The sequence below is a fragment of the Thermobia domestica genome, chromosome 1, assembly GCF_964235325.1.
Source record: "Thermobia domestica chromosome 1, izTheDome1.hap1.1, whole genome shotgun sequence".
NCBI lineage: Eukaryota > Metazoa > Arthropoda > Insecta > Zygentoma > Lepismatidae > Thermobia > Thermobia domestica.
This window is the reverse complement of record NC_137454.1, coordinates 296583442-296608069: the sequence shown is the minus strand read 5'-3', so window position 1 is coordinate 296608069 and position 24628 is coordinate 296583442. Positions and strand designations below refer to the sequence as shown.

The following is a 24628-nucleotide window of genomic DNA, read 5'->3' as shown; positions in this document are numbered from 1 at the left end:
GGTATGAAAGAGCACAGACAGGAGGCTAATAATGCAAAGCTATGATGATGATGATAGTTTCCTACTGAAATGAAAATGTTAAGGAAGAAATGAAGATCCACTTTAATGCTTAACAATATACTCGTACAGTATATAAGGAGAGAAATAACTGGGCACAGAGAGTTTAAATCGACTCTTTTACGAACAATAAACAACCCATAATGGTTAGGCCCAGGTGTTCCTCGCCAGGATGTTGGGAAGTTTTCGTTTCCAGGCGAGAACGAAGACTCCACACTTTGCTTCGCGTGATAAATGTTGCAGTACATGAGGAGGAGATCTTTGATGAGAAATGTTCATAAAGAACCACGTCGTCTGTTGTTTAAGAATGCAACACCTTCTCTTTCCTTCGTAGTATTCTATTATCCAGCGGCTACAATGCAGAAAATACGCTTCTGAGTAAAGTTACTTTCTTTTCTCCGAAAAAAAGAAAAATCCGCTAGGAGTTTGTGTATTTCGAGTAGCACATTAATGTCCTTGAAGATGTATTGTTTTAAAAGATTTAAGAGCTGTGGAGAGTTGCCACGCCATAAAACAAACTAAACTATGCTATCCACCACGTTATTTTCTGTTAGTAGAAGATGTATGACTATATAGCTGTAGGAAGTTGTCTTGAATTTTAAGAAAATAAAATTACAGTTCGTCATTCATTGTAGAATCATTTTGCCTTTTCCGCCTGTTTTGAGTGTAAGACAATTCTAGTTACATGGAACCATATTTCAAGCGTAAGAAGAGCTTAAATATTCAACATGGTCATACGTTTAGAGTCAATTAATTTGCCTTCCAAATTAGTTTAAGGTCCATACTTTAATTTTTTGAATTAATTTTGCTGAGGAAAATAGATTACAACCATAATATAAGAACTTGATGGGCAAATAATCGGACTTCGAAATGATGGTACGCAAGGCAAAAATTACATTACTAAGGATCTCTATGGTTGCGAACATGTTAAAACATTGTAATAATCAGTGAGAATTTCATTGTTATTTATTGCCGTACACATTGATCTGTGAATTGAAATAAGCAGTAAGGCATGATGCCAACAACACAACCTTCAAAAGCTGCGCGCGGGTCGTGTTCGTCTGTTTACAGCAGTGACCCGGAAGCGAAATTCCGTTCTCCGGTATTGATTAGCAGGGGTTGATTCACGTCGGACATTGTCATTGCTGCACGCGACTTAAAATATCATGGAATACAAAATGATTTGTCCCCAACACGAAAACATTAGGAATCAAAATTTCGGTAGCAAATAATAGTATAGATACACGTTTCACGTTATCTTTCGATTCATAAAAGTAACGAGTTAGATATGTTGTCATGATTCAGGTAAGCGGCTTTGGTTTTCTGAACATCGTGGAAAGAAGTCAACCTAAAATAATTCCACATTTCAAACTTACTTCTATTGGCATTGAATAAGTTTCGAATATAATTGTTAATAAATACCGAATATCCAACAAAACAAACAGTTAGTGTTAGCCGTGAATTCAAACTTACTTCTATTGGCATTGAATAAGTTTCGAATATAATTGTTAATAAATACCGAATATCCAACAAAACAAACAGTTAGTGTTAGCCGTGTCCCGGGTACAATTATACAGATATTTCACATTGGAAACATCATCTCTCTCTCCTCAACCATAGGTTGATGGGCAACGTGGAAATTTTAAAACTTTTCACTCCCTTGGGAGAGCTGTTTTATACTTTGATAAGGTCTCTCCTTCGTAACTGCATCTACTGTAGATATTCTATCCTTAGTCTTCCTCTTCCTGGTTTTCTTTCTGCCTTTTCCTCTATCAACACAGTGGTCCAATCGGAGTGCTTAATAAGATGGCCAAGCATGCTGTTTCTTCTTTTTCCTATTTGGAAATGTTAGCAATGGAAAATGGGAAAGAAATTGATCGATATATATTTAAACGATTTTTTACGGTGAAAATTTCGTAACTTAATTGCCAAATACAATATTTCCGTATAAAGGAGTAAGAGACTCATCAGTGCCCAGTTCATACTACTGTAGCTAGAAAGGTGAAATCGAACAGAAAAATCGTTATCGAGAAAGCAGGGACATGAGAGTTTCATGACTAAGTATGATTAATCCCAGAAATTGAGAAAGTGGAACTCAGCACACATTTTTAATTCAAAATAACTTTCAGCATTAAAGAAGATTCCACTTCTGAAGGGAAGAGAAGGGTATATATATAATACTCAAATTTCAAACTCTTCATTCAAGAAAAGCCGAATGAGGATTCACTTACGTTGAACGTGTGAAATGCGGTGTACAATCTCTTAGTTAAAAAATAAGCAAATGCGTGTTGCACTGTTTTTGAAAATTCAGCTTCTAAAAGGGGAAGGTGGAGCAATTTCTATAGTATTTAACTGCTTTATATTCATTAACCCTTATCCTTCCCATGCATAAAACGGACACTTCTGCTAGGAGCAAAATAAAACGCTAGTACGGTGAAATAGCTGGCAACTGAGGGCAGGGGCGGATCCAGGACGGACTTCTGGGGGGGAGGGCGGTGGGTTGTAATCTGCTACTTAGAGCTACTTTTAAAAGCTCCAAACTCTGGGATAGGTTTATATTTATATATATAAAATAAGCCCTGACTGAGGGTCTAATTAATGAATTACATCATCTTGAATCAAATACGTAAGCTTTTTAAATTTATCATTTTATTACGACCTTCCAAACACAATTACAATCCCTCATGAGAAAGACAGTAGATGTCCCGGCGTATAGAAGGCCGAGTCAGCAAAAAATTATCTTGTTTTCCTAGAATTCGGTGTCATTTCCTGGAATTGGGAGGCAAGTTTCGACAAGCCTTTGGTTGCTATGTTCATAGCCTTTTACGGGTAGTACAGAAGCGCGTGGGAAAATTTTGGTTTATTTGAACCCCCGTTACCCCCTACTCCTCTTTAGTTGCTATGTTCATAGCCCCTGGAATTGGGAGGCAAGTTTCGACAAGCCTTTAGTTGCTATGTTTATAGCCTTTTACGGCTAGCACAGAAGTTATCATGATCGAAGCTTCCCAATTGATTGATTGATTGATTTTTGTCTTCAAAGAGCATAAGCGATTTAGCCCCTTGGTCCTATTCCCCACGAGATGTCTGGAGAATATGAACTGAAAGCATGATATTCAAATGATCGAAGCTTCTCAGGAGATTGTATGAAATTGGTCTTAGTTGCTAAGGTAAAGATTATATGTCATGATTTTTTTAAAAGCGTGAGATGAGACACACTATATGAGTCTCATAACGAAACACATACTCATGCAAAATCATGTTGATTACCCCCTTAGCCCTATTCCCACAAAGTGTCTGTAGAAGACGTGATAGTCAAATGATCAAAGCCTTTCATGAAATTGGCTTAGTTGCTAAGGTAAATATTGTATTTCACAATTTTTTTAAAGACGTGAGACATGAAACCAGATATAAGTCTCATAACGAAACACATACCTATACACTCCGTTCCCCCACACCTCCTGCGAATGGATTCCATTGATTGAGCAAATTCTAATAATGGAAACTTCTCATAGCATATCATATTGTTTAAAACGTAGGGTGTGAAGTGTGTTATATGAATATTCACAGGATGATATCTGCTATGCTAAGTAAATTGATATCACTTCCTGTTTAGTTGTTATGTTCATAGCCTTTGAGAACATCATGTTGCTAGAAACAAGATGAAACATGCCTTTTAGGGTTACCATCAGCTATAGGTTCATGAAAAAACACGCCTTTTCTAGTCGTCTTGTATTGGTTAGCTAATTTGAATTCCCAAGCCCCGCCCCCCTCCCGCAAAGACTCTTGAACGTCTACCGGATCTTCATCAGAGTCCTTTCAGTTACCACGATTGAAACCTACCAATTGATTGTGTTTTCAGCTTAAACTGTAGTGAGTGTTTTGTGCTTTAAGTTCTTAGGATTAAATCCTATCAATTGATTGTGTTTTCAACCTAAAACTGAAGTGTATGTGTGTTTTGTGATACCGCTCGTTCTTATTAAAATAGGTAAGTAAAATATATATATATATATATATGTTCTTTCTTCATTTAGTTATAAAGGCAGTTGAAAGAACAAGTGTATTTATTCAAAGTTCCGTTCATGTTCTAACATTTAAAAAAAAACACACAGACACATATGTGAATGTCTGTTTTGTTAGTCTCTTTCTTCCTCTGTTTTGTTAGTACATTGAACTTCATCTTAAAATGATTTAGTTTCAAGAACAACAGATAAGATGCCATTGTCAAATGTTTTGATGATACGTACTACAACGAGATAACAAGACTGAAGAAATATGTAAATTTGTGAATCTGTTGTACGTATTTATTATCTTTATCAATTCTGATATGTCAGTGTAATAACGTACAGGAATAGTTATAAATTTCCATTCATCACTTTTTGCAGGTTTGTAAAAAATTTTATTATTTTCGTCATTAATATTTAATATTGAATGAGGATAATGAATTTCAACAATAGCCACTTCCCACTTTTCATGGAATTCCATTCTTTGATGAAGTTTCGTAGTGTATGATGTTAAGGTGTTGTCAGGAAAATATTCCATAGAACTATTACTGGGAAGCGTAACGTAAAAATCTCCATCAGGTTCCATTGTACTTCTCGATCTTCTTTACGGATGATGCAGGTATCCAGGAATCGAAAGAAGAAGGATATCCTTTCCAATGAACAAGATATTCTTTTCTGCTGCCTTTTCTTCTTGTACGTATGATTTTATCTATGTTGTTTGTTGCAGTAACCATCTTCTTATACAATGTATAGGAATTTTCTTCTTTGTAGCTATCCACAATTTTTTAACAGTTGAAAACGAGGCAGGATGTGAAGGGTTGTAGTAAATCTTGCTTAACTGTTTGTTTACGGTTTCCACCTTGACCATACTGGACGTTTACAGGCACGTTTCCTTTTCCTTATAGGAGATATTACTTTTTCCTTTTCTTCTTCTTCTTCTTCTGCTTCTTCGTCGTCTTCTGCAAACGATTTCAGAGGTATTTTTTCCCTTGACGATGATGCTGTTGGTGATGCTTTAGTTCGTCGTAAAATATATGACAAACGTTTTGGATTTCCAATAAGTTCTTGAGGTGTGTTATTAGAAGATAAATAATTACAAAATTTCTCCCATCCCGGTGGATTTGTGTGTTTCCGGGGTCGCGACACATCAGAAATTAAATCTACAATGTGAGATCCTTCTAGTTTATCACCTCTGATGTAAACAGTTCCTTTATTATCCCACGTGATATTATCATCATGTTTCATTCTATGTAGTAGTAATTCAGCTCTTTTACGAAACATTTTGGGTATAGATAATAATATTTCTTCTTCTACTTCAGGCTTCTCTGATTTAGTTGACGTAATTGAAAGTCACAGGTTCTTCTTGTTTTCGTATTAAGTGTAAATATTTTTGAAGAATATTGTTATACTGATTCCACTTTTCTTCATCACTAAGCGATGATAACTGTAAAATCTCTTGCATTTCTTGATCCAAATTAGATTCACGTTTCTCCAGGGCTGATGATGATGATGATGTTGGTGCTTGTATACGATTCAGAACTTCAGGTGGAACTAAAATCATCTTCTTTGCGTGTTCCATTGTACTAACGGAATAGTAAACTTGATAATGCACCAGTTAAAATAGGAGCTAATAATGCCGGTAGGAATCCACCCTGCTGCTGTACTAATAAATGCTTCTTCTTCTTTTGGATGGAGTTTCCTTTCTTCACAAGATATCGAAGCGTCCTCTTGTATCGCTTTAATCTTGCTTTCTGTGTCTTTGTAAGAGGTACATTCCCTTTTAATACATTATAACAACATTCACAAATACTTCGAATCACTGAAGAGTCTGCATTGGCCAGTATAGCTTTACGTAGTTTAGGATTTGCTTTGCTCAGCGTACGAAGAAGATCTCCGTGTTTTACTCTTGGAGACATATTGTCAGAATGAAGAAACACAGTTTAAAACAATCATTATAAACATATCTTCTTCTTCTATTTCGATGGAACATAAACGTAATGATAAATATCATCAGGAAAGATATTTGTTTGAAAACGAAGTTCATCTGGCGTATCCTGTTTTAAATCAATAAAGAAATATCCATATGGTAACTTTGTTGCGTCGTTGAAACTTTCTTGAAGAAATTTTGGATTCTCAGGAGTTAATTGATAACTCAAATGTTTAATTTGTGATTTATCTCTTGGATTTTTAAATAATACGAGATAAGAACAATTCAAACTCATATCTCTGCTTCCTTTTCCCTGATGAAATATGTTTTGTGTAATAAATAGTACACTAAGATTTCTATGATGAGAACCCTTTGTAAAGAAATCAACTATATTGCGGTTCACTTCACACATTTGATCATCAATAATAATAAGATGTGGTCCAGTTTCAGGTAAAAAGTCTTTTGTTCGAGGTAATCCTTCAATAAATTGTACTTTTGTCGAAATTTCTCTGTATGCATTTTGCCATTCTGCATAGTACCAATAAATATGACGAAACGATGTATTAACCATACGTGATAAATTGGACAGGAAACGTATTACAAAGGAAGTTTTTCCACATCCACTTGGTCCGGCAACAATACATGAAAAGGGATGTTTCCACGTCGTGTCCATGTTAAAGAGTATGATCATTCTTTCTTCATACGTATATTTATAAAGGGCCTTATTACATTTCTCTTCTTCTTTTGTTGGAAGTAGTGTAGCCATATGGAAGAGTATCATATGAATTTGGTATTCTACGTCGTTTAATATAATTTATCTTATAAATTTTTGTTTCGGGCATGCTGACGATAGTATGGTCTTTCCTGCGGCAAATTTTTTTCTCATTGGTAATTTTTACTTCAGTAGGACGAGATTCTTCCTCTTCTTCTGCATCCTCTTCATTATCTACTATCATTTTCTTCATTACATCAAAATTTAGGTGTTTTGAAGATTCATAGTTTAATGAAAAGCCTCGTATCTTGCATACTTGAAACTCCTTCTTCGTGCTGGGATCAAAAATACGTAAGCTGTAATTCTTCGGGCCCGCCGAGACATATTCTGAAATATAGGCTTCTTTACCATATTCGAGGACTTCATTTGTTAAATCGCCTAAAAAGTCACCAGTTGGAATTGTACTTTCACCAGGTTTTTGCGTATAAATGACGGAATCAGTATCAAAATATAATACTCTTTCTTGTAGTTGATCTAAATATTTGTACAATTCTAATCTTGCTTGTGCTGTTGTGTATGCGGCTATGACAACATTTACTGTTGGTAATGAAACAGGAACGTCATCGGTGTATTGCCAATATACATATAACATGTCATCATTTACTGGAAATATTTGATGAACATCTATATCATGAGATGATAATTTCTCATATAAATCCTTGGGTTCATTAATAATGCTGACATGACCCATGTTCTCACGTTGACCAAATTTTCCCCAAAATGAATTTAGCATTAATTTAGCTAAACTTCTAAGTGCTGGATTATGTTTAATTTTGTTCTCATCTAGACGTATTCCTTCCTTTTCATAAAATTGCTGAATGTACTTCTTCTTTAATTCATCTGTTTCACACCATGCTGGCCATCCACTTGCTTCTGTTTTTGCTTTCAGGAAGGTGTTTATGTATTCTGCAAATAAGCCACCACTTTTTGTTTTTTCATCATATTGAACAACGTCATATGCCCATATTTCATGAATATCTATTATTTTGTATCCTTTTTCTAATGCCTTTCTTACTTCATCTGCTACCCATGTTCCATGTAGCACTCGGTCTTCATCGTTGTGATTACAAGGTGCTTGATTTAATTCATCACAACATGTACGGCAGAGTGGAAACATCAATCTATCATTTGATTTATAAGGGAGTACAGGATGAAACAGTTGTTTTGGAGGCAAAATACTGACCTTAACTAATCCTTCTACTTCTTCAATGGTGGGAATATTTGAATCTCCAGGCAGGTAGATAGTAGGATGACGAATTGGAAACTTCTTAGTCTTAGAGATAAATGGGTACAATGAAATAACATCTTTGTATTTTATGGTCTCTCCTTCAGATTCTTGTGCTTTATGATACAAACGTATGGCATTCACACGTCCTCCATAAAAAGCGTCACGAGGTTTTAATGGTGTTTTCTTTGTATACGGATGATTACTAACATACTTCTTCATCTCTTCATTTCCTGCCAATTGTTTTTTAAATTCACAACCCCATATTTCATGCACTTCACAGCCAAAATCTTTTAATTTTTGGATTTTCTTCTTTGTTGCTTCATATCGAAATTCCATGGTATCTGTAGTATTGTTATAGATGGGTTTATCTCTGTCGTTAGGGTAGCAGTAGATACAACCATGTGTGAAATCGCCTTCATACTCCCAGACGTGTATTTTTCCTGTATTGGGATCTGTCCATACACCATCTACTTTCATTGATGCTATTCGTTTTTCCTTACTACGTGCAGCATTGGTAATTTGGATGTTTCTGGTTTTTTCTTCCCAAGCTATCCATTGTACTGCTTCAACTGATTGTACATCTCTCCATCGATATCCGTTCTTTGGTATGATACCAATTGTATTTTCCTTTAAGAAATTTCTACGATATACCAAATTACATGCACTGGCAATTGTAATACATTCAAGTAAGGGATTGACATTAGTTTCAGATTCAAATGTATTCATAAATGAAATACAGGCTTGACGTAATACCTCGACATCCTGTACACAATACTTGATGAGTTCTTCTTTCATTTTAAAGGTGTCGTTTTGATGTTCGGTATACCATTCGAGAAACTTGCGTCTTTCGGCTACTTTCATAGTATCTGCTCCATAATATTTAATGTCTGGAAGCGGCCCTTCACAGGTTTGGTTCTCACGTCGATTAAAGAAATGTGGGAAATATCCTTTGCACGATTGAAGCCCAAATGCACCACTTAATTTACTTAAGGACATAGGAAGAAAGCTTAGTGAATCGATGAAGGTTACGTTTCCTATTTTAAGAGAGAGAATTTTTGCTCCATTCATGATTACTTCTGGAGTCCAATTCATCTTCTCAACCATGGTCTTAATGATGAAATGTGCGTCATATCCCTTTGAGTTATGGGCAACACAGGTTACTGATTTAATGTTTGGTCGACGTTGTTGAAGATGTTTTAGAAAATCTTCTATTACATTTTCTCCGTCAAAAATATTTTCTCGCTTTCCACAAATGACACAATCATTCTTGATGTTGTTATCTTCATAACATTGGTAACATACATGTTGACTAACCAAGACATTAGGTATGTGTTCATATATGTTTGCGTCCTCCTCTTCTATTTTCGTATCTTGTGTGCATTCAATATCATAAAACAGAATCATAGCTTTCTTCTCCATGATGATTTTTTCATTGGCTTTTTTCGATTTTCTTCTTTCATTCACTTTCATGTAACATTCATGATTGGGTGGTACTATATCATAGCAAATGTTGCAATAAGTTTCTCCACATACGTGAGAACGTTTTTCTTTCACTACATAAATTTTCAAACACTGGGCACAACATTTCACAATGGAACATAAAGGCTTTCCATTTTGATACGACGCTGACTTGTGATAGTCATAGCATGACTGGCCATAAAATTCTCGATTACAATCATTGCATGTAATATGGGGTTCTTTAAAATCACATGGTGGCTTCTGATGACAACGAAAACATACAGCTGTACAATGTTTCAAATGTTCATGCTTTTTTTCATATTTCTTATGACAGCTTTCGCAATAAAAAATACAGCTAAAACATGCTGTCAAGCTTTCAATGACGTTGTAGTGGTTATCTATAAACAGTAAATTTAAAGCAGTTCTCTCGTTATCACTTGGTGGTGCTTCAAACATAACATCACTTCCTGAAAATCCCCTATACACTGTGATTTTATAATCCTTGAAATATTCCTGAAATTTACGAATTTCAGGAATTCCACCACCATGACTAAGATCTACATCGGCAGCTTCACACAGTTCTTCTGCTTCTTTTTCTATGATATATTTACTTTGAGTTTTTACATATCTATTATATTCAGTTTGATTTCTTCCCTTGTATTTTTTCAGTCCTATGGCAACGACGATTGCATGTGCTAAACATCTTGTGCCTTTATTCTTAATTGTGATAATACCACGTTTTGCCTTTACATATTCTTCAGTATTCAAAATATGTTGTTTCAAAGGACCTTGTCCTCTTGGCATACGTACATGATGAAAATTCACGATGCAATCTTCATTTATAAGAAAAGCCGCATTACTTTGCAGTACTTTCTCATAACTTATCCATAGAACTTCTGCTGAAAGATTTCTTGCTTCTCTGAATGACAACCAAAATGGACGATGTCCTTCTCTCTCGTTTGTGATTGTTATTCCTACGTAATCATGCTGGTCCACATTACGTAGTAAATAATCTATTAGTGCCCGTAGACTTGCTTCAATTGCCGTAAAAGGGTTTTCATCTGCACGCACGGGGGCTAGACGGAATCGTAGCATTCTACCCTCCATATTGTATCTTCTGTATTGTCTTCTTCGTTCTTCTATTATATGAAATCTATTGTGTCCATCATTACGGTTGTTATTTCCGAATCCTACTTGTATATTTGAATTTCGTTGTGCTTGAAATACGGCTAGCAATTCGTCCATTCTTTTTTCTATATCGTCTAAATCGACTTCCATTTCTTCGTGTTCTGCACTAGCCTCTGCTAATATTTCCATAATTGAGGGATATATTACTTCTTCTTCTTCTTCTTTTCTGGGGTCGGGAAACAAATTGTTAATCCAATTTTCTAGTTCATTCGTGTAAAACTTATCATCTTCTTCTTCTATCTTCATCTCTTCCTTATTGTAATCCTCTCCTATTATTTGGGAAAACGTGAGATTTAGCAGCTCTTCTTCATTTCTCCTTTCTTCGACGTCTTCTTCTGTTCCTTCTTGTAACCACTTTATAATTTCTTTAATACGGCCTGATGCTTCTTCTGTTATCGTTCTATTGCTAGCACTGTTCAATATTTGTAATAGTTCTTCTTCATCATATTCTTCTTTTTCTACTGGAATTTGAATTTCAATAGTTTCTCTTTCTTCTTCTTCTTCTTCTGTTGCTGCTTCTTCTATTCTTTCTTCTTCTCCGTCTTCTTCTTCTTGCATTTTTTCATGATGATCTATTTCCATTTCTTCTTTTGCGTCTTCTTCTTCTTCTTCTTGCATTTCTTCTTCTTCTTCTTCTTCTATCCCGATTATGGCATTTATTTCACTTAAAAGAACTTGCGTTTCGTTATTTACGCCCATTACCTCTTCTTCTTCTTCTTCAATGTCATTAATGAAGACCGTAATCTCCTTCAGTAAATCTTGCGTACTCTCTTTTGCCATTTTTCTTCCTCAGATGTATATATACGTAATGCAATATATGTAAATGGTATATGTAATAGTATATGAATATGATATATAATAGGATATATAAATCTTATTTAAATGGAATATATATATGTATATAAATATTTTGAAAGGGTATATAAGCGTTTAAAAGAATATACGAGTAAGTAAAATGTGATATATATAAGTAATTAAAAAGGAATAATAATAATAATATCAACGGGAATAGGGAAAAGGATTACACTTATCTTTATTTGTATGCAACCTAAAATAAAAAAGAAATGAATTTTGTTACTTATAAATCAATATATATTAGATATATAAATATATACTATATAAGACAGAACTTTATAATGTCAATGAAATAATCTCTCATCATACCTTTTAAATATTTTTAACTTTTCTTCCTATTCCATGGGATGAAGAGTGAAACAAATGTATGCTCACAATCTCTTTCAAATGTATTGACTAATGAAGATATGTAGATTACACGGTCTTTTATACTTATTCTGTTTTAGAATTTTATCGTTAATTTTAGTGAACGCGAAATCCGTATTTCCTCCTCCTCCTCCTCTCTACACTTCTTTCTTTTATACTGTCATTAATTTTAGCGACCACAAATTCAATGCTATCTTCTTTACAACTTAACGAAAAGATGCTATTGACTTTCCCCGGAAAACCGTTCCTACATGTGTCTTATTCATATGCTCCCCTTAACGTGTGAATGAGGGATGGAAGACATTTTAAACTAAAAGATTTCATCTCTTTTTCTTACGTGATACAGCGTTCATCTTTAGTGCACGGGAAGTCACAGATTGGAATCCTGTCACGATATGGAATCAACACTAGGAAAACTATGGAATCCATACTAATATCGTTTATTTTATATTATTTTTTACGTGTAAGAATACCACCCCCGTGAGCCCACAACTTTTTACCCCTTAGATGTCATGTTACTGATTTCAAAGTGTCTTTATTGAATACAACACCTTCGAAAACTATAGAATCGATACTAATGTTGTTTATTTTACGTGTATGAATATCACCCCCGGGAGCTCAACACTTTTTACCCCTTAGATGTCACGTTACTGATTTCAAAGTGTCTTTATTGAATACAACATCTTCGAAAACTATGGAATCGAAACTAATACTGTTTATTTTAAATTATTTTTACGTGTATGAATATCATCCCCCGTGAGCTCATCACTTTTTTACCCCTTAGATGTCATGTTACTATTTTCAAAGTGTCTTTATTGAATACAACACCTTAGAAAACTATGGAATCGGTACTAATATTGTTTATTTTAAAATATTTTACGTGTATGAATATTACCCCCTAGGGAGGCCCCATGAGCTCACCACTTTTTTTTTTTTTACCCCTTAGATGTCATGTTACTATTTTCAAAGTGTCTTTATTGAATACAGCACCTTCGAAAACTATGGAATCGGTACTAATATTGTTTATTTTAAAATATTTTACGTGTATGAATATTACCCCCAGGGAGCCCCTCGACAAGTAAACTTTATGTTAGATAATATTATTACATGAGTACTGTACTTTGAACTAAGGGGGCTCGGTGAATCAGTGGTAAAGCGTTCACTTGTAATGCGATAGGGGACCTTGGTGATTTAGTGTCAACGTCTCATATAGCCTCGATGCTGAAAGGGACGCTATGACAATATAGATGAAAGAATTTTTACAAGTACTAGGGGGGTCTCGGTGAATCATTGGTAAAGCGTTCACTTGTGATGCGATAGGGGTCCTTGGTGATTTAGTGTCCACGTCTCATATAGCCTCGCTGCTGAAAGGGACGCTATGACAATATAGATGAAAGTATTTTACAAGTACTTATTGTCTTTTCGAGTGCAAAATAATACGCGTTCAATACTACACAGAGGTTTGTAGTGTTTGAGCCCCGTCGCCCAAAGCTTGGACCTCTCCCAACAAAAAATTTCTTAATGCACGCCTGTGTACATAGCTAGTATACGAATTCTATGACGGGATTCTGAGCATTTTAGAAGAAATTGATGATAATAATAGGGAATATTTTAACTACTTTCGTCCTTTTAAAGTAATATCACATACAGCTTAGACTATAATATGGAGAAAACTGTATAAAGTTCAACTTCCTAGATCAACTTAAAGAAATGGAGAAATGTTCTCTTATTTGAGAATAGACAATTGTTTTAACTTGAAGATTTGTGCCCCATGTTGAAATCGTGAGGTTCTGTGGATCAGTGGTAAAGCGTTCACCTCCGGTGATTGGGGTCCCTGGTTCGATCCTAACTCTCGCCGTGTGAACTTTGTGGTGCATATAGCCTCGCTGCTGAACGGAACGTTAAACTCAAAAATCAATCAACATCATATGACATAGGTAACGACATCCGAGATGTATAAGCAACACTAGTTTTGTCAAGTTTTAGATCTCAAACACTGTTTTAATATTACCTAAAACAAACACACACACATACATATCTTCGCTTCGTGATGTCTGAAACCATGACCTAAGATAATGTTGACGCGATAGCTGGAGAACAACATTGAAATACAAAACATGTTCTGTTATCTTATTTTTCTGCTCTTTGCAAGTAGACATTGCAGATACAGAAACTCTCTCTCAGTTCGTTGACTTGTGTATGTGTATTTAACGTTAGATTTCACTCTTATTAACATTAGAAAATTATGAAATTAACTTCAGTGCCTCAGTGGTAGAGTGTTCACCTCTGGTGCATGAGGTCCCGTGTTCAAATCACGTCTTTTTTTTTCTATATACTTGTCATTAATTTTAGCGACCACAAATTCCCTGCTTCCTTTACAACTTAACGAAAAGATGCTATTGACTGTCCCCGGAAAACCGTCCTTATCATTTCATTTTACGTTCCAGAGGGCACGGTGGCTCAGTGGTAGAGCGTTCACCTCAAGTGCTTGGGTCCCTGATTCGATCCCAGTTCGTGCCCTATGAACTTTGTGGTGGACAAACATCATATGCGTGGATTTCCCTTCGGAGTTCATCAGTTTCCTTCCACTTTCTTCATTACATCATTTCATTCATTTTTTCATTATCACCTCACCTTCATTAGCCTAGTAGACGTAACCGTAGGACGTAAAACTCGATGGACAAACACCGTGTACGGGAATTTAATGCAACATTTCATTCATTCATTTCTCATTACCATCGTCCCGGCTGGAGCTCATGTGATTCGGATTCCACGTTAATCAGTAGGTCCACGTCTCATATAGCCTCGCAGCTGAAAGGGACGCTAAACTAAAATCAACTCAACTCATCAACTCATCATCACCGCCTGCATTAGCATAGCCGACATAACTGTAAGACGTAAAACTTAGTGGTTCAGATTCAACGATAATCAGTAGGTCCACGTCTCATATAGCCTTGCTGTTGAAAGGGACGCTGAACTAAAATCAACTCAACTCATCACCATCGCCTCCATTAGCATAACCGACATAGAAAGACAGACAGACCTTGTTGGCTTTATTGTTGGACGTAAATCTCTTCATTGTTTAAAAGATTTCATTTACAAGCAGAAAGACAGACGTATACATCATATTATCAAAATTAAAATACCAAGTCTACAGACACTTCTTGCGACAATTGCAATGCGAACCAGAAAACATTCAAGAATTCCATCTTATCATTTTTCTTAGAAGCATCATAGAAGTTCGCTTATGTGTTTTTAACTAGGGCAGTCTTGTTATCTCGTTGTAGTACGTATCATCAAAACATTTGACAATGGCATCTTATCTGTTGTTCTTGAAACTAAATCATTTTAAGATGAAGTTCAATGTACTAACAAAACAGAGGAAGAAAGAGACTAACAAAACAGACATTCACATATGTGTCTGTGTGTTTTTTTTTAAATGTTAGAACATGAACGGAACTTTGAATAAATACACTTGTTCTTTCAACTGCCTTTATAACTAAATGAAGAAAGAACATATATATATATATATATATATATATTACTTACCTATTTTAATAAGAACGAGCGGTATCACAAAACACACATACACTTCAGTTTTAGGTTGAAAACACAATCAATTGATAGGATTTAATCCTAAGAACTTAAAGCACAAAACACTCACTACAGTTTAAGCTGAAAACACAATCAATTGGTAGGTTTCAATCGTGGTAACTGAAAGGACTCTGATGAAGATCCGGTAGACGTTCAAGAGTCTTTGCGGGAGGGGGGCGGGGCTTGGGAATTCAAATTAGCTAACCAATACAAGACGACTAGAAAAGGCGTGTTTTTTCATGAACCTATAGCTGATGGTAACCCTAAAAGGCATGTTTCATCTTGTTTCTAGCAACATGATGTTCTCAAAGGCTATGAACATAACAACTAAACAGGAAGTGATATCAATTTACTTAGCATAGCAGATATCATCCTGTGAATATTCATATAACACACTTCACACCCTACGTTTTAAACAATATGATATGCTATGAGAAGTTTCCATTATTAGAATTTGCTCAATCAATGGAATCCATTCGCAGGAGGTGTGGGGGAACGGAGTGTATAGGTATGTGTTTCGTTATGAGACTTATATCTGGTTTCATGTCTCACGTCTTTAAAAAAATTGTGAAATACAATATTTACCTTAGCAACTAAGCCAATTTCATGAAAGGCTTTGATCATTTGACTATCACGTCTTCTACAGACACTTTGTGGGAATAGGGCTAAGGGGGTAATCAACATGATTTTGCATGAGTATGTGTTTCGTTATGAGACTCATATAGTGTGTCTCATCTCACGCTTTTAAAAAAATCATGACATATAATCTTTACCTTAGCAACTAAGACCAATTTCATACAATCTCCTGAGAAGCTTCGATCATTTGAATATCATGCTTTCAGTTCATATTCTCCAGACATCTCGTGGGGAATAGGACCAAGGGGCTAAATCGCTTATGCTCTTTGAAGACAAAAATCAATCAATCAATCAATTGGGAAGCTTCGATCATGATAACTTCTGTGCTAGCCGTAAAAGGCTATAAACATAGCAACTAAAGGCTTGTCGAAACTTGCCTCCCAATTCCAGGGGCTATGAACATAGCAACTAAAGAGGAGTAGGGGGTAACGGGGGTTCAAATAAACCAAAATTTTCCCACGCGCTTCTGTACTACCCGTAAAAGGCTATGAACATAGCAACCAAAGGCTTGTCGAAACTTGCCTCCCAATTCCAGGAAATGACACCGAATTCTAGGAAAACAAGATAATTTTTTGCTGACTCGGCCTTCTATACGCCGGGACATCTACTAAGACTACGTTCATTTTCTTCGTTGAAAGCCAGCCGTTCTCCATACCAAGCATGCACTGAGTACTTCGCGATAAATGCCAGACTCGTCTTAAATTTTCTTGGTACATTGGCTCTGTGCCCACTCACCATGCGGAAGATTGTAGTTTCATTCTTTTTCCCCCTCTTTCCTTGGTGTATCTTTAAGCACTCCCATTTCATTTCGCGTTTGTTTTCATTGCGAAAAGGAAAAGTATTCTTAGAGTAATACTTTTACTATGCTATCATTTGCAGAATTCTTTAATTATAGTCGCTTACTTCTCCTATTCTCTCTGCGCAGTTATTATATACCACCATCATGTATTAGAATGGCTGTTCTTTGTGTATTGTTCGGAAGTAGTGTTTCCCACGAGACAAGGCAGAATTTTCGTCATAAGATGCGAGACGAGACAGAGCTTTTTCAATTGGATTTAAAAAATAAAAAAAAAGACTAGACAGCACTTTTAGGGCATCTTTTCGAGACAAGACTGTCCCAGTTCCAGTCTCGTGGAGAACACTGTTCGCAAGACATTTGCGGGAGTAACAAAAGTTTATTGGGGAAAAGAATAAACTTGCGATAAATTCGAACCTCATGTCCTGGCATCCTGACAGAAGTTTCTTCAACATTTTTCTTTAAAGCTATTAGGGAAAATGATGAAATTATACAGTACTCCGACAAGTAAGTAATGAAACATGTTATAAAACAAATAAACGTAAGGGTCACTGCACTAAACTTTCTCACTCCTATTTCTTAAAGTAAATTATGGTACGCTGCAATTATCGAAACTTTTGTGAGATAGGAACAAAATTATAATGCGTTTTTGGAAAACTTGGTGTGAAGAAATTTCAATCACGAAAGTAAAGTAGGCCGTACGGATTTTTAAAATGAGAAATTACTTACGCCGTATGTTAGAGTTACTAATGAAATGTGTTTTTGAAAAATCAAAATCGCTTGAGTCGCATTGAGGAAGTTGAAAAAAAAAGTGAACTATTCCTTATGGATATTTTTATAAGTAATGTACGCAACATTACATTACAAAGTTATTAATGAAATATGGGCAAAATCGAGAAGAATTCAGAAAATCGAAAAGAATTCGTCTCCAAGAATATACCACCTCTTCTGGATTTTTCGCAGAGAAATGACAACAGTATAAGGTTAATAAAATATTGATGTATGGAATATGAATACAATTTTTAGAGCAGTTTTCGAGCAATAGCAAATTTTGTCCCTACAACAAACCACCCTTATTTTGGAGGGTAGGAAGGATTTTTTTTCTTAAGTCGGGAGAATCTTAGAAAACTTAAGTTTAAAATACAATGCGGATAAGTTAAATGTCATGGCCTCTAATACATTGGGGCTAACTCAGATAATTTTCGGTGGGTGGTGAACTTTTTTTTACAATCACCATACTTTCTTCTCTCCTGCCGGCAATCGAAAGAAAAGAAAAAATAAAAGACTACGATATGAACTGTTTGTTATTAAAGGCGTATCCCTCCTACATCGATACAATGAGTTGCGCGATCCAACAGAGATACTTGACGTGAACGACTTGTAGAAGGCTATGTGTGAGATAACCCGAAGACTTGATGTTACAGACATTTGGATGTCGTGAACGTTATCAAAGGTTAGTCCTTGCAGTGATAACTTCGTTTTGGAAATAGAAAATAATCACAAGGAGAATGAAAGACACAGATTGATTATTGGACATACACCCACACACTTGATTTTGGGCCAGGTCCTGTCTTGACTAGCCAATGCATCTGTGTGCAGAAGGATCCAATTACCATAAGCTGCATGCTTGGATCGAACTCCCAAGAATATTCTTCCATTGACATTCCAGAACAATCAATGTCTTAATTGCAGTTAGTTTCTCAAGAACAGATTTATGGTTAATTTCTTTCCTATCAGAAAATGTCAGTATTGTCTTCACCGGAATTTTGAAGACTTCGTTTGCCAGGTAGAGATTTAGCACTTCAACGTTTTACCCTCTTGTAGGTGCAGATTTAAGAATATTTCATTTCTACGAACAGTTTGAGCGAAAAATCTTAGTTTTCATTTGTTTATAAAATAGAACGCCGTTCCAACTTCGTTACTCATTAAAAAAAAAAAAAAAAAAAACTAGTTTGATGACATTACTCCCATGGTATGACTAATATATATTTTCCTGTTTACATCACAAACATCAACCAAAAGTTTGGAAACCATTATTCATAGCCACTCATACCAAAAAACACAGTTAATCAAAAATGAGAAATACAATATAGATATTTTTAAATCATATAATGTTTGTTTATTTTTATTTTATTTATTTTAGCTAGATATCTCTATAATCTTGTTTACTTTTAGGTCCCAGGTAGCGGTCAACCACCAATGGACCTTCAATTGAGAGTTCCAGGGCCCTTTCACTACCTCATTCACGAACAGGCCAAGTCTCTTGTGGCTCTACAGGTGTGTATTTTTTTTTAAGATTATTTGTTTTATTTACAGTTACCAAACCCGTATTCATATGTTGCAGAAACTGGGGACGTACGCAGGTGCGGCTCATGGGGTTCTGGGTCCCTCCCCAGGATTTCTACTTTTCTGTAAATTTAGCCAAATTTTAAGATCGATTTTACAAACTTTTAATATAATTTTATCTTCGTATTGCATTTGAATCCTCCCAAAAGCTTCTGCCGAAATAATTTCCTGCGTACGTGCCTGGCAGAAATTATTATTTGGTCTAGGAATTAATTCGTGCGGTTGGTACGCACACATTGAAGCTGTAGTACAAACAATACATAAATACCTTAAGAAAAATATTGTCCATCGCTAGCCACCACTTTCGCCCATCTGTCAGGCAACGTACGGATTCCGTGGCGAAAGAAGTCCTCATCCTTGGAAGCGATCCAGTCTGAGACCCATGTTTCGATATCTTCTGAAGAAGTAAACCGCTGTCCAATCAAATCGTTGTTCATGCAATCGAACAAGTAGTAGTTCGAAGGAGCAACGTCTGGTGAATACGGCGGGTGGGGTAAAACTTCCCATCCGACATTTTCTAAATAGGTTTTGACCGGTTTTGCGACATGTGGGCGAGCGTTATCATGTTGAACAATAAGTTTATCATGTCTGTTCTCCCATTCTGGTCGTGTTCTGGCCAGAGCTTCCTTCAAACGCATTAATTGTCGTCGATAACGTTCTCCATTCATAGTTTCACCCGGTTGCAGCAGCTCATAGTACACCACACCTTTCATATCCCACCATATGCACAGCATAACCTTTGCACAGTGAATATCTCGTTTTGGTTGTGATGGACCTGGTTCACATGGTTTCACCCAGGCCTTTTTTCGTTTAGGATTCTCGTAATGGATCCACTTCTCATCACCCGTAATAATTCGATGCAGAAACCCCTTTCTGCTCTGTCGTTGAAGCAGCAATTCGCAAATGGTTTTTCGTCTTTCAACGTCTCTGTCTTTCAATTCATGTGGAACCCAATGTGACATCTTTTGAATCATTCCCATGGCTTTCAAGCGTTTGGAGACTGTTGTTTGATCAACGCCTAATGCTGCTGCAAGTTGTTCCTGCGTTTGACACGAATCCTGCTCGAGCAATGCTGTCAATTCTTCGTCTTGAAATTTTTTTGGCTGTCCAGCTCGCTCTTGGTCTGCCAAGCCGAAATCACCACTTCTAAACCGTGCAAACCACTTCTGACACGTTCGCTCAGCTAGAGCATGGTCACCATACACTTCCACCAAAATACGATGACTTTCAGTCGCACTTTTCTGCATGTTAAAGTAATGCAGCAGGACACCCCGCAAAAACACTTTATCAGGCACAAATTGCGCCATGTTCACTTAACTACAAACTGGTGTTGTTGACGCTTTAATCCACTGTCCTATACTACGAACGATACGCGATGACAGGGGTTTGCAACACATGTGTGGATACATGGAACTGTGGGACGCTCCGTTCGTTGCGCCATCTCTTGTCCACCCGCACGAATTAATTCCTAGACCAAATAGAATTTTTGAAATGTTATAATTATTCTGATTTAACAGTTTCATAAACATATTTAGTATATTTTTTTCTGATTGACACATTATTTTGAAAGAATTAAGGAAAGCACTCATTGCAGTTGCTAGCGGATTACTTTAACTAAAGTTTGAATTATCCTTTCTAAAATCACGTACAGTAGTTGGCAATGTTCTTCATCCATTGTATTCTTCCGCTACTCATCCTTGGTATAGGGCGTCTTCCCATCTTGCCTAACACGGTTTATCTGCCACTGATTTCTCCAATATAAAATTTTCCGCAGTTTCAGGCGAAATGGAAAGCATCATCTTGCCTAAAATGACGAGAGAATTTATGTATCAGAATGAGAATCTCTTTTCTAGATTGTTAACCATTAGCAATACGAAATTATGAAATCATAAAGCAAAACCATAATTCGTTGTTCTTTCGTTGTTGGTGTTGAAATGATTCCACCACTTGCTGGAGTAAATTAAGATACATATCAGAAGGAAATACCTGAAATATGGAGCGTAGCTCTTTGAGGAGCTTGTATCCGTGGTAACATTAACAAAAAAGAAAGTATATACAATATATTATTCACAAATTTCTTAAACAACACATTTTAATATAACTACAGAAGTAATATAATTCAAATCACAGTTTAAGATTATTGTTTTCAAGAACTACTTGCCATTGAAGATATTATACAGCTAAAAACTTTTATTAATAACTTACACTATTAGAAACTTTTGGCTGCGGTCGAAATCAGTCACGGGGGGCAAATTCCTCCAAATTTGAAAGTTTCCTTATTTAAATAATATAAGAAAACAATTCTTGATAATTTTCTCATTTTTCTGTTTTGATACAATGGCGTATATTTTATCTTGAGTTTCCCAGTGAATCCCACTAAATGAAGTTAGTCACTAAAAAACACGGGAGTAGATAAAATATATGCTCCACGAAAACTTTCATAAATAAAATATTAGACTTTTTTTTTCAATATAGTATATATTTTTCTGCAGTTTACCGATCATACCCACTGTTCCGATTTAAAACCATTCGAAAGTGGGAGAGTAAATTTAAACCTTTCTTCCTCGCGCTATCTATGTTCCTCAATGGTTTTCGCACAGATTTTTCGATTTTGATCAAATATGGTGTATATATTTTTAGAGACTTTCACATAGTCCTTCTGGTTCTTTTTAAAAATCAGTCAAAAATGAGTGGCTACGGAGTTGATCTATCCTACAAAGCAGAAAAACACTCATCTTCAGCGATTTGTTTATCGTATCTTGCAAGATTTGTTAGGCTTCAATCAGCATATTACAAATTTCTCACTTGTTCCTTCTGAACGAAAATAGAAGAGACGATAGTGACCAAAATAGAATTCGATATTCAGATTTACATGTTTCATGACCTGGACGTGCTTAACAGGGGCGTCATTTAGGGGGGAAGGGAGGGGCATTTGCCCCCCTGAGTTTGACATTTATATAGATTTTATCAATAGAATAGTAGTAAGTCAGTGAAAAACGCGAAATTTTACTTATATCAAGGGGTCTTGCCCTCCCCCCAAGCCAAATCTGAAATGACTCTATTGGTGCTTAAACTTGATTTTGATGTCAGTTTTTCTGCACATCTACCGTCTGTTGTTCCGTTCGTTCATTGGTATGTATTTGTCTACATTTTCATTGGTGCTTAAGTTTTTCGACTTCCAACTCTTTCTTTAAGAATAAGGGTATATTCGTGTGGTGTAAAGTAAAAATCTATGTTATTTACTCGAAAAAAAAAACTAATTTTATTTGTTAGAAATTGATCTTTCGTTAACAATATAATGTCAGCCATTTCTCTTCGTAAAGTCGGGAAAGAATAGTGCACTGGTAGGATTATTTTCGACAAAAAAAAAAAAAAAAAAACCGCAAAAACAACTAAGTTTTTATTGTTTCACAAATAAATATTTCATTCACAATCCTGCAATGTTGCATAATTCTAATTTCTGACAAAATATCAAAAAGAGTAGTTTACTACCAGAGATGTGGTTTGTTCTGTCTATTTTCTAAAGAAAACGTCTCTAATGAATTTCCCCGTTATTGATAAATAAATACTTCATTTACATCTGTATAAAGTAGTAACTCATTTTTTTTTAAATCTCCAGGGAGGGTGATAAGTGTTATTTACTATTTTACGGTGGTTTTGCAAAACGGCTAAACTCGTATTTATTGCAGGAGTGCATTTGTAGACGAAACATTCACAAAACAAATTACTACAGCAAAAATAGTGGAGTGACTTTGTTCAAATGATAATTTTCTTGATATAACTGGCAATTTATTAACAACAGTACACCGCGGCGTAATTAATTTCACTCGAAAAAACTATGAAAGAGTAATTAATTGTTCCAAGTGAATCATTGTTGGCTAATATATAGTGAAGAGTGCCTATGATGATTTTGTTCTTGTATAATGAGTCCCAGTTTTGAAGAAAAATTCATAAACGGTAATTTATTGAGACAGTGTTCCGGAAAACGTCTGTAGAGAATTTGTATTTTATAAGCAGGGCGCAAAATTTTAAAGTCAGACGCACTCACCAATCCAAAAATGATGGTCGCCAGTATCTCTCATATACAAATTGTAAGAGGTCCTGCTCCCTCGGCCGTTGATTTGACAAAGAAAGAGATTATATCGGGGCATAAAATTTGAAAACCAGAGCGATTCAGGATAATCAATTTTGAATTGGACAATTCGTACATTCATGTTAGAAACATCTTACCTTAAGACTTCACGTTTGTGTAAGCAGTTGTCGATTGCGGTTTTTGGATGAAAGTATTGAAGTGAAGCGGCATTGATGGAAATTGTCAGCAAATAATCCAGTATGTCAGTCTTCAGTGAATTCCTGTAAGCAATTTTAACTCTGTTGAGACTGCTTAAGCTTCCCTCACATGAAGCAGTATTCACAAATAAAATTGCCAAAAAGTGACAATTGGAAGCAGATTTGGGAATCTCGTAATAAAGTTTTCGATTGGGGGTGGGAAATGAGGGGCAAATTGCAACATTGTGGTGATTTCACTTTCTGTGTCCGTTGTGAAGACTTAACATTCCGTGTTTTCTCTCATTCAGTGCCAATTATTTTCATGCGAAACAGAAACTGCGTAACCCTGTAAGTTTAGAAAGAAACTATTCCTACTTAACACTGATCGCCAGCTCTAAATTCCTAGTCTCCAATGGTGACCGGAAATTTTGCGCCCTGTTACAAGTAAATATTTAATTAACTATCCTATAATATAACCTAATTATTCCCCCCATAAAATTCTCAGTGGTAGAGCGTTCATCTCCGGTGCTTGGGGTCCCTGGTTCGAGCCCAGCTCGCGCCGTGTGGACTTTGTGGTGGACAAACATCGTGCTCGTGGGTTTACTCGTTGTTCTCCCGTTTCCTCCTACTTTCTTCATTCCAACATTTCACTCATCTATCATCATCACCGTCTCCTTTAGCCTAACCGGCATATCCGTGGGACGTAAAACTTAAAGATTTCATTTCATTTTTTCCTATTTAATGGAGCAACACATACTCAGGATTGGGTAACATAATACTGTAGTGAAGTTTTTAAAGAAAACAACATTTGTAAATTAAGACATTTGTCATATATACGTGATGCGAACAACCATTAGATAGCTTAATCTGTAATTATCAATTTCACTTATCTTGAAATAGAAACTTAGAGAGGAAACTGATTTTTTTTTAATCAGTTCGAAACAGAATAATCATTAGATATTTTGAAATGATTTCTTAATGCGGATATAATTCTATGTGGACGTTATCTATTGCATCACGAGAAAATGGCTGAACAATTTGAAAGGAACTTTTAAACATAGATAGCACTTACCTCCGGTTGTTTTTTTTTTTTTTTTTAATATGTCTTTGTATTAAAATACGTATTGTAAGGGGG

General features: G+C 35.7%; 2 protein-coding genes across 4 annotated transcripts in view; one reads left to right on the top strand and one right to left on the bottom strand.

The window, feature by feature from the left end:
• LOC145665668 (uncharacterized) overlaps window positions 1-15526 on the bottom strand; it is a 35716-nt gene extending 20190 nt beyond the window's left edge. Inside the window, exons 1-2 of the mRNA XM_081732847.1 lie at window positions 15402-15526; window positions 9968-11679 (exon numbers count right to left, since the gene is read on the bottom strand). Of these exons, the coding sequence (XP_081588973.1) occupies window positions 9968-11411 (1444 nt within the window). The 5' untranslated portion in view covers window positions 11412-11679; window positions 15402-15526. The remainder of the gene's footprint in view (window positions 1-9967; window positions 11680-15401) is intronic.
• The window catches only part of jvl (javelin-like), a 360284-nt gene that overhangs the window by 207878 nt on the left and 127778 nt on the right, over window positions 1-24628 (top strand). For all 3 annotated transcript variants that reach the window (XM_081726901.1, XM_081726897.1, XM_081726905.1), the window contains exon 2: window positions 19054-19155. In XM_081726901.1, coding sequence (XP_081583027.1) covers window positions 19054-19155 — 102 coding nt within the window. The remainder of the gene's footprint in view (window positions 1-19053; window positions 19156-24628) is intronic.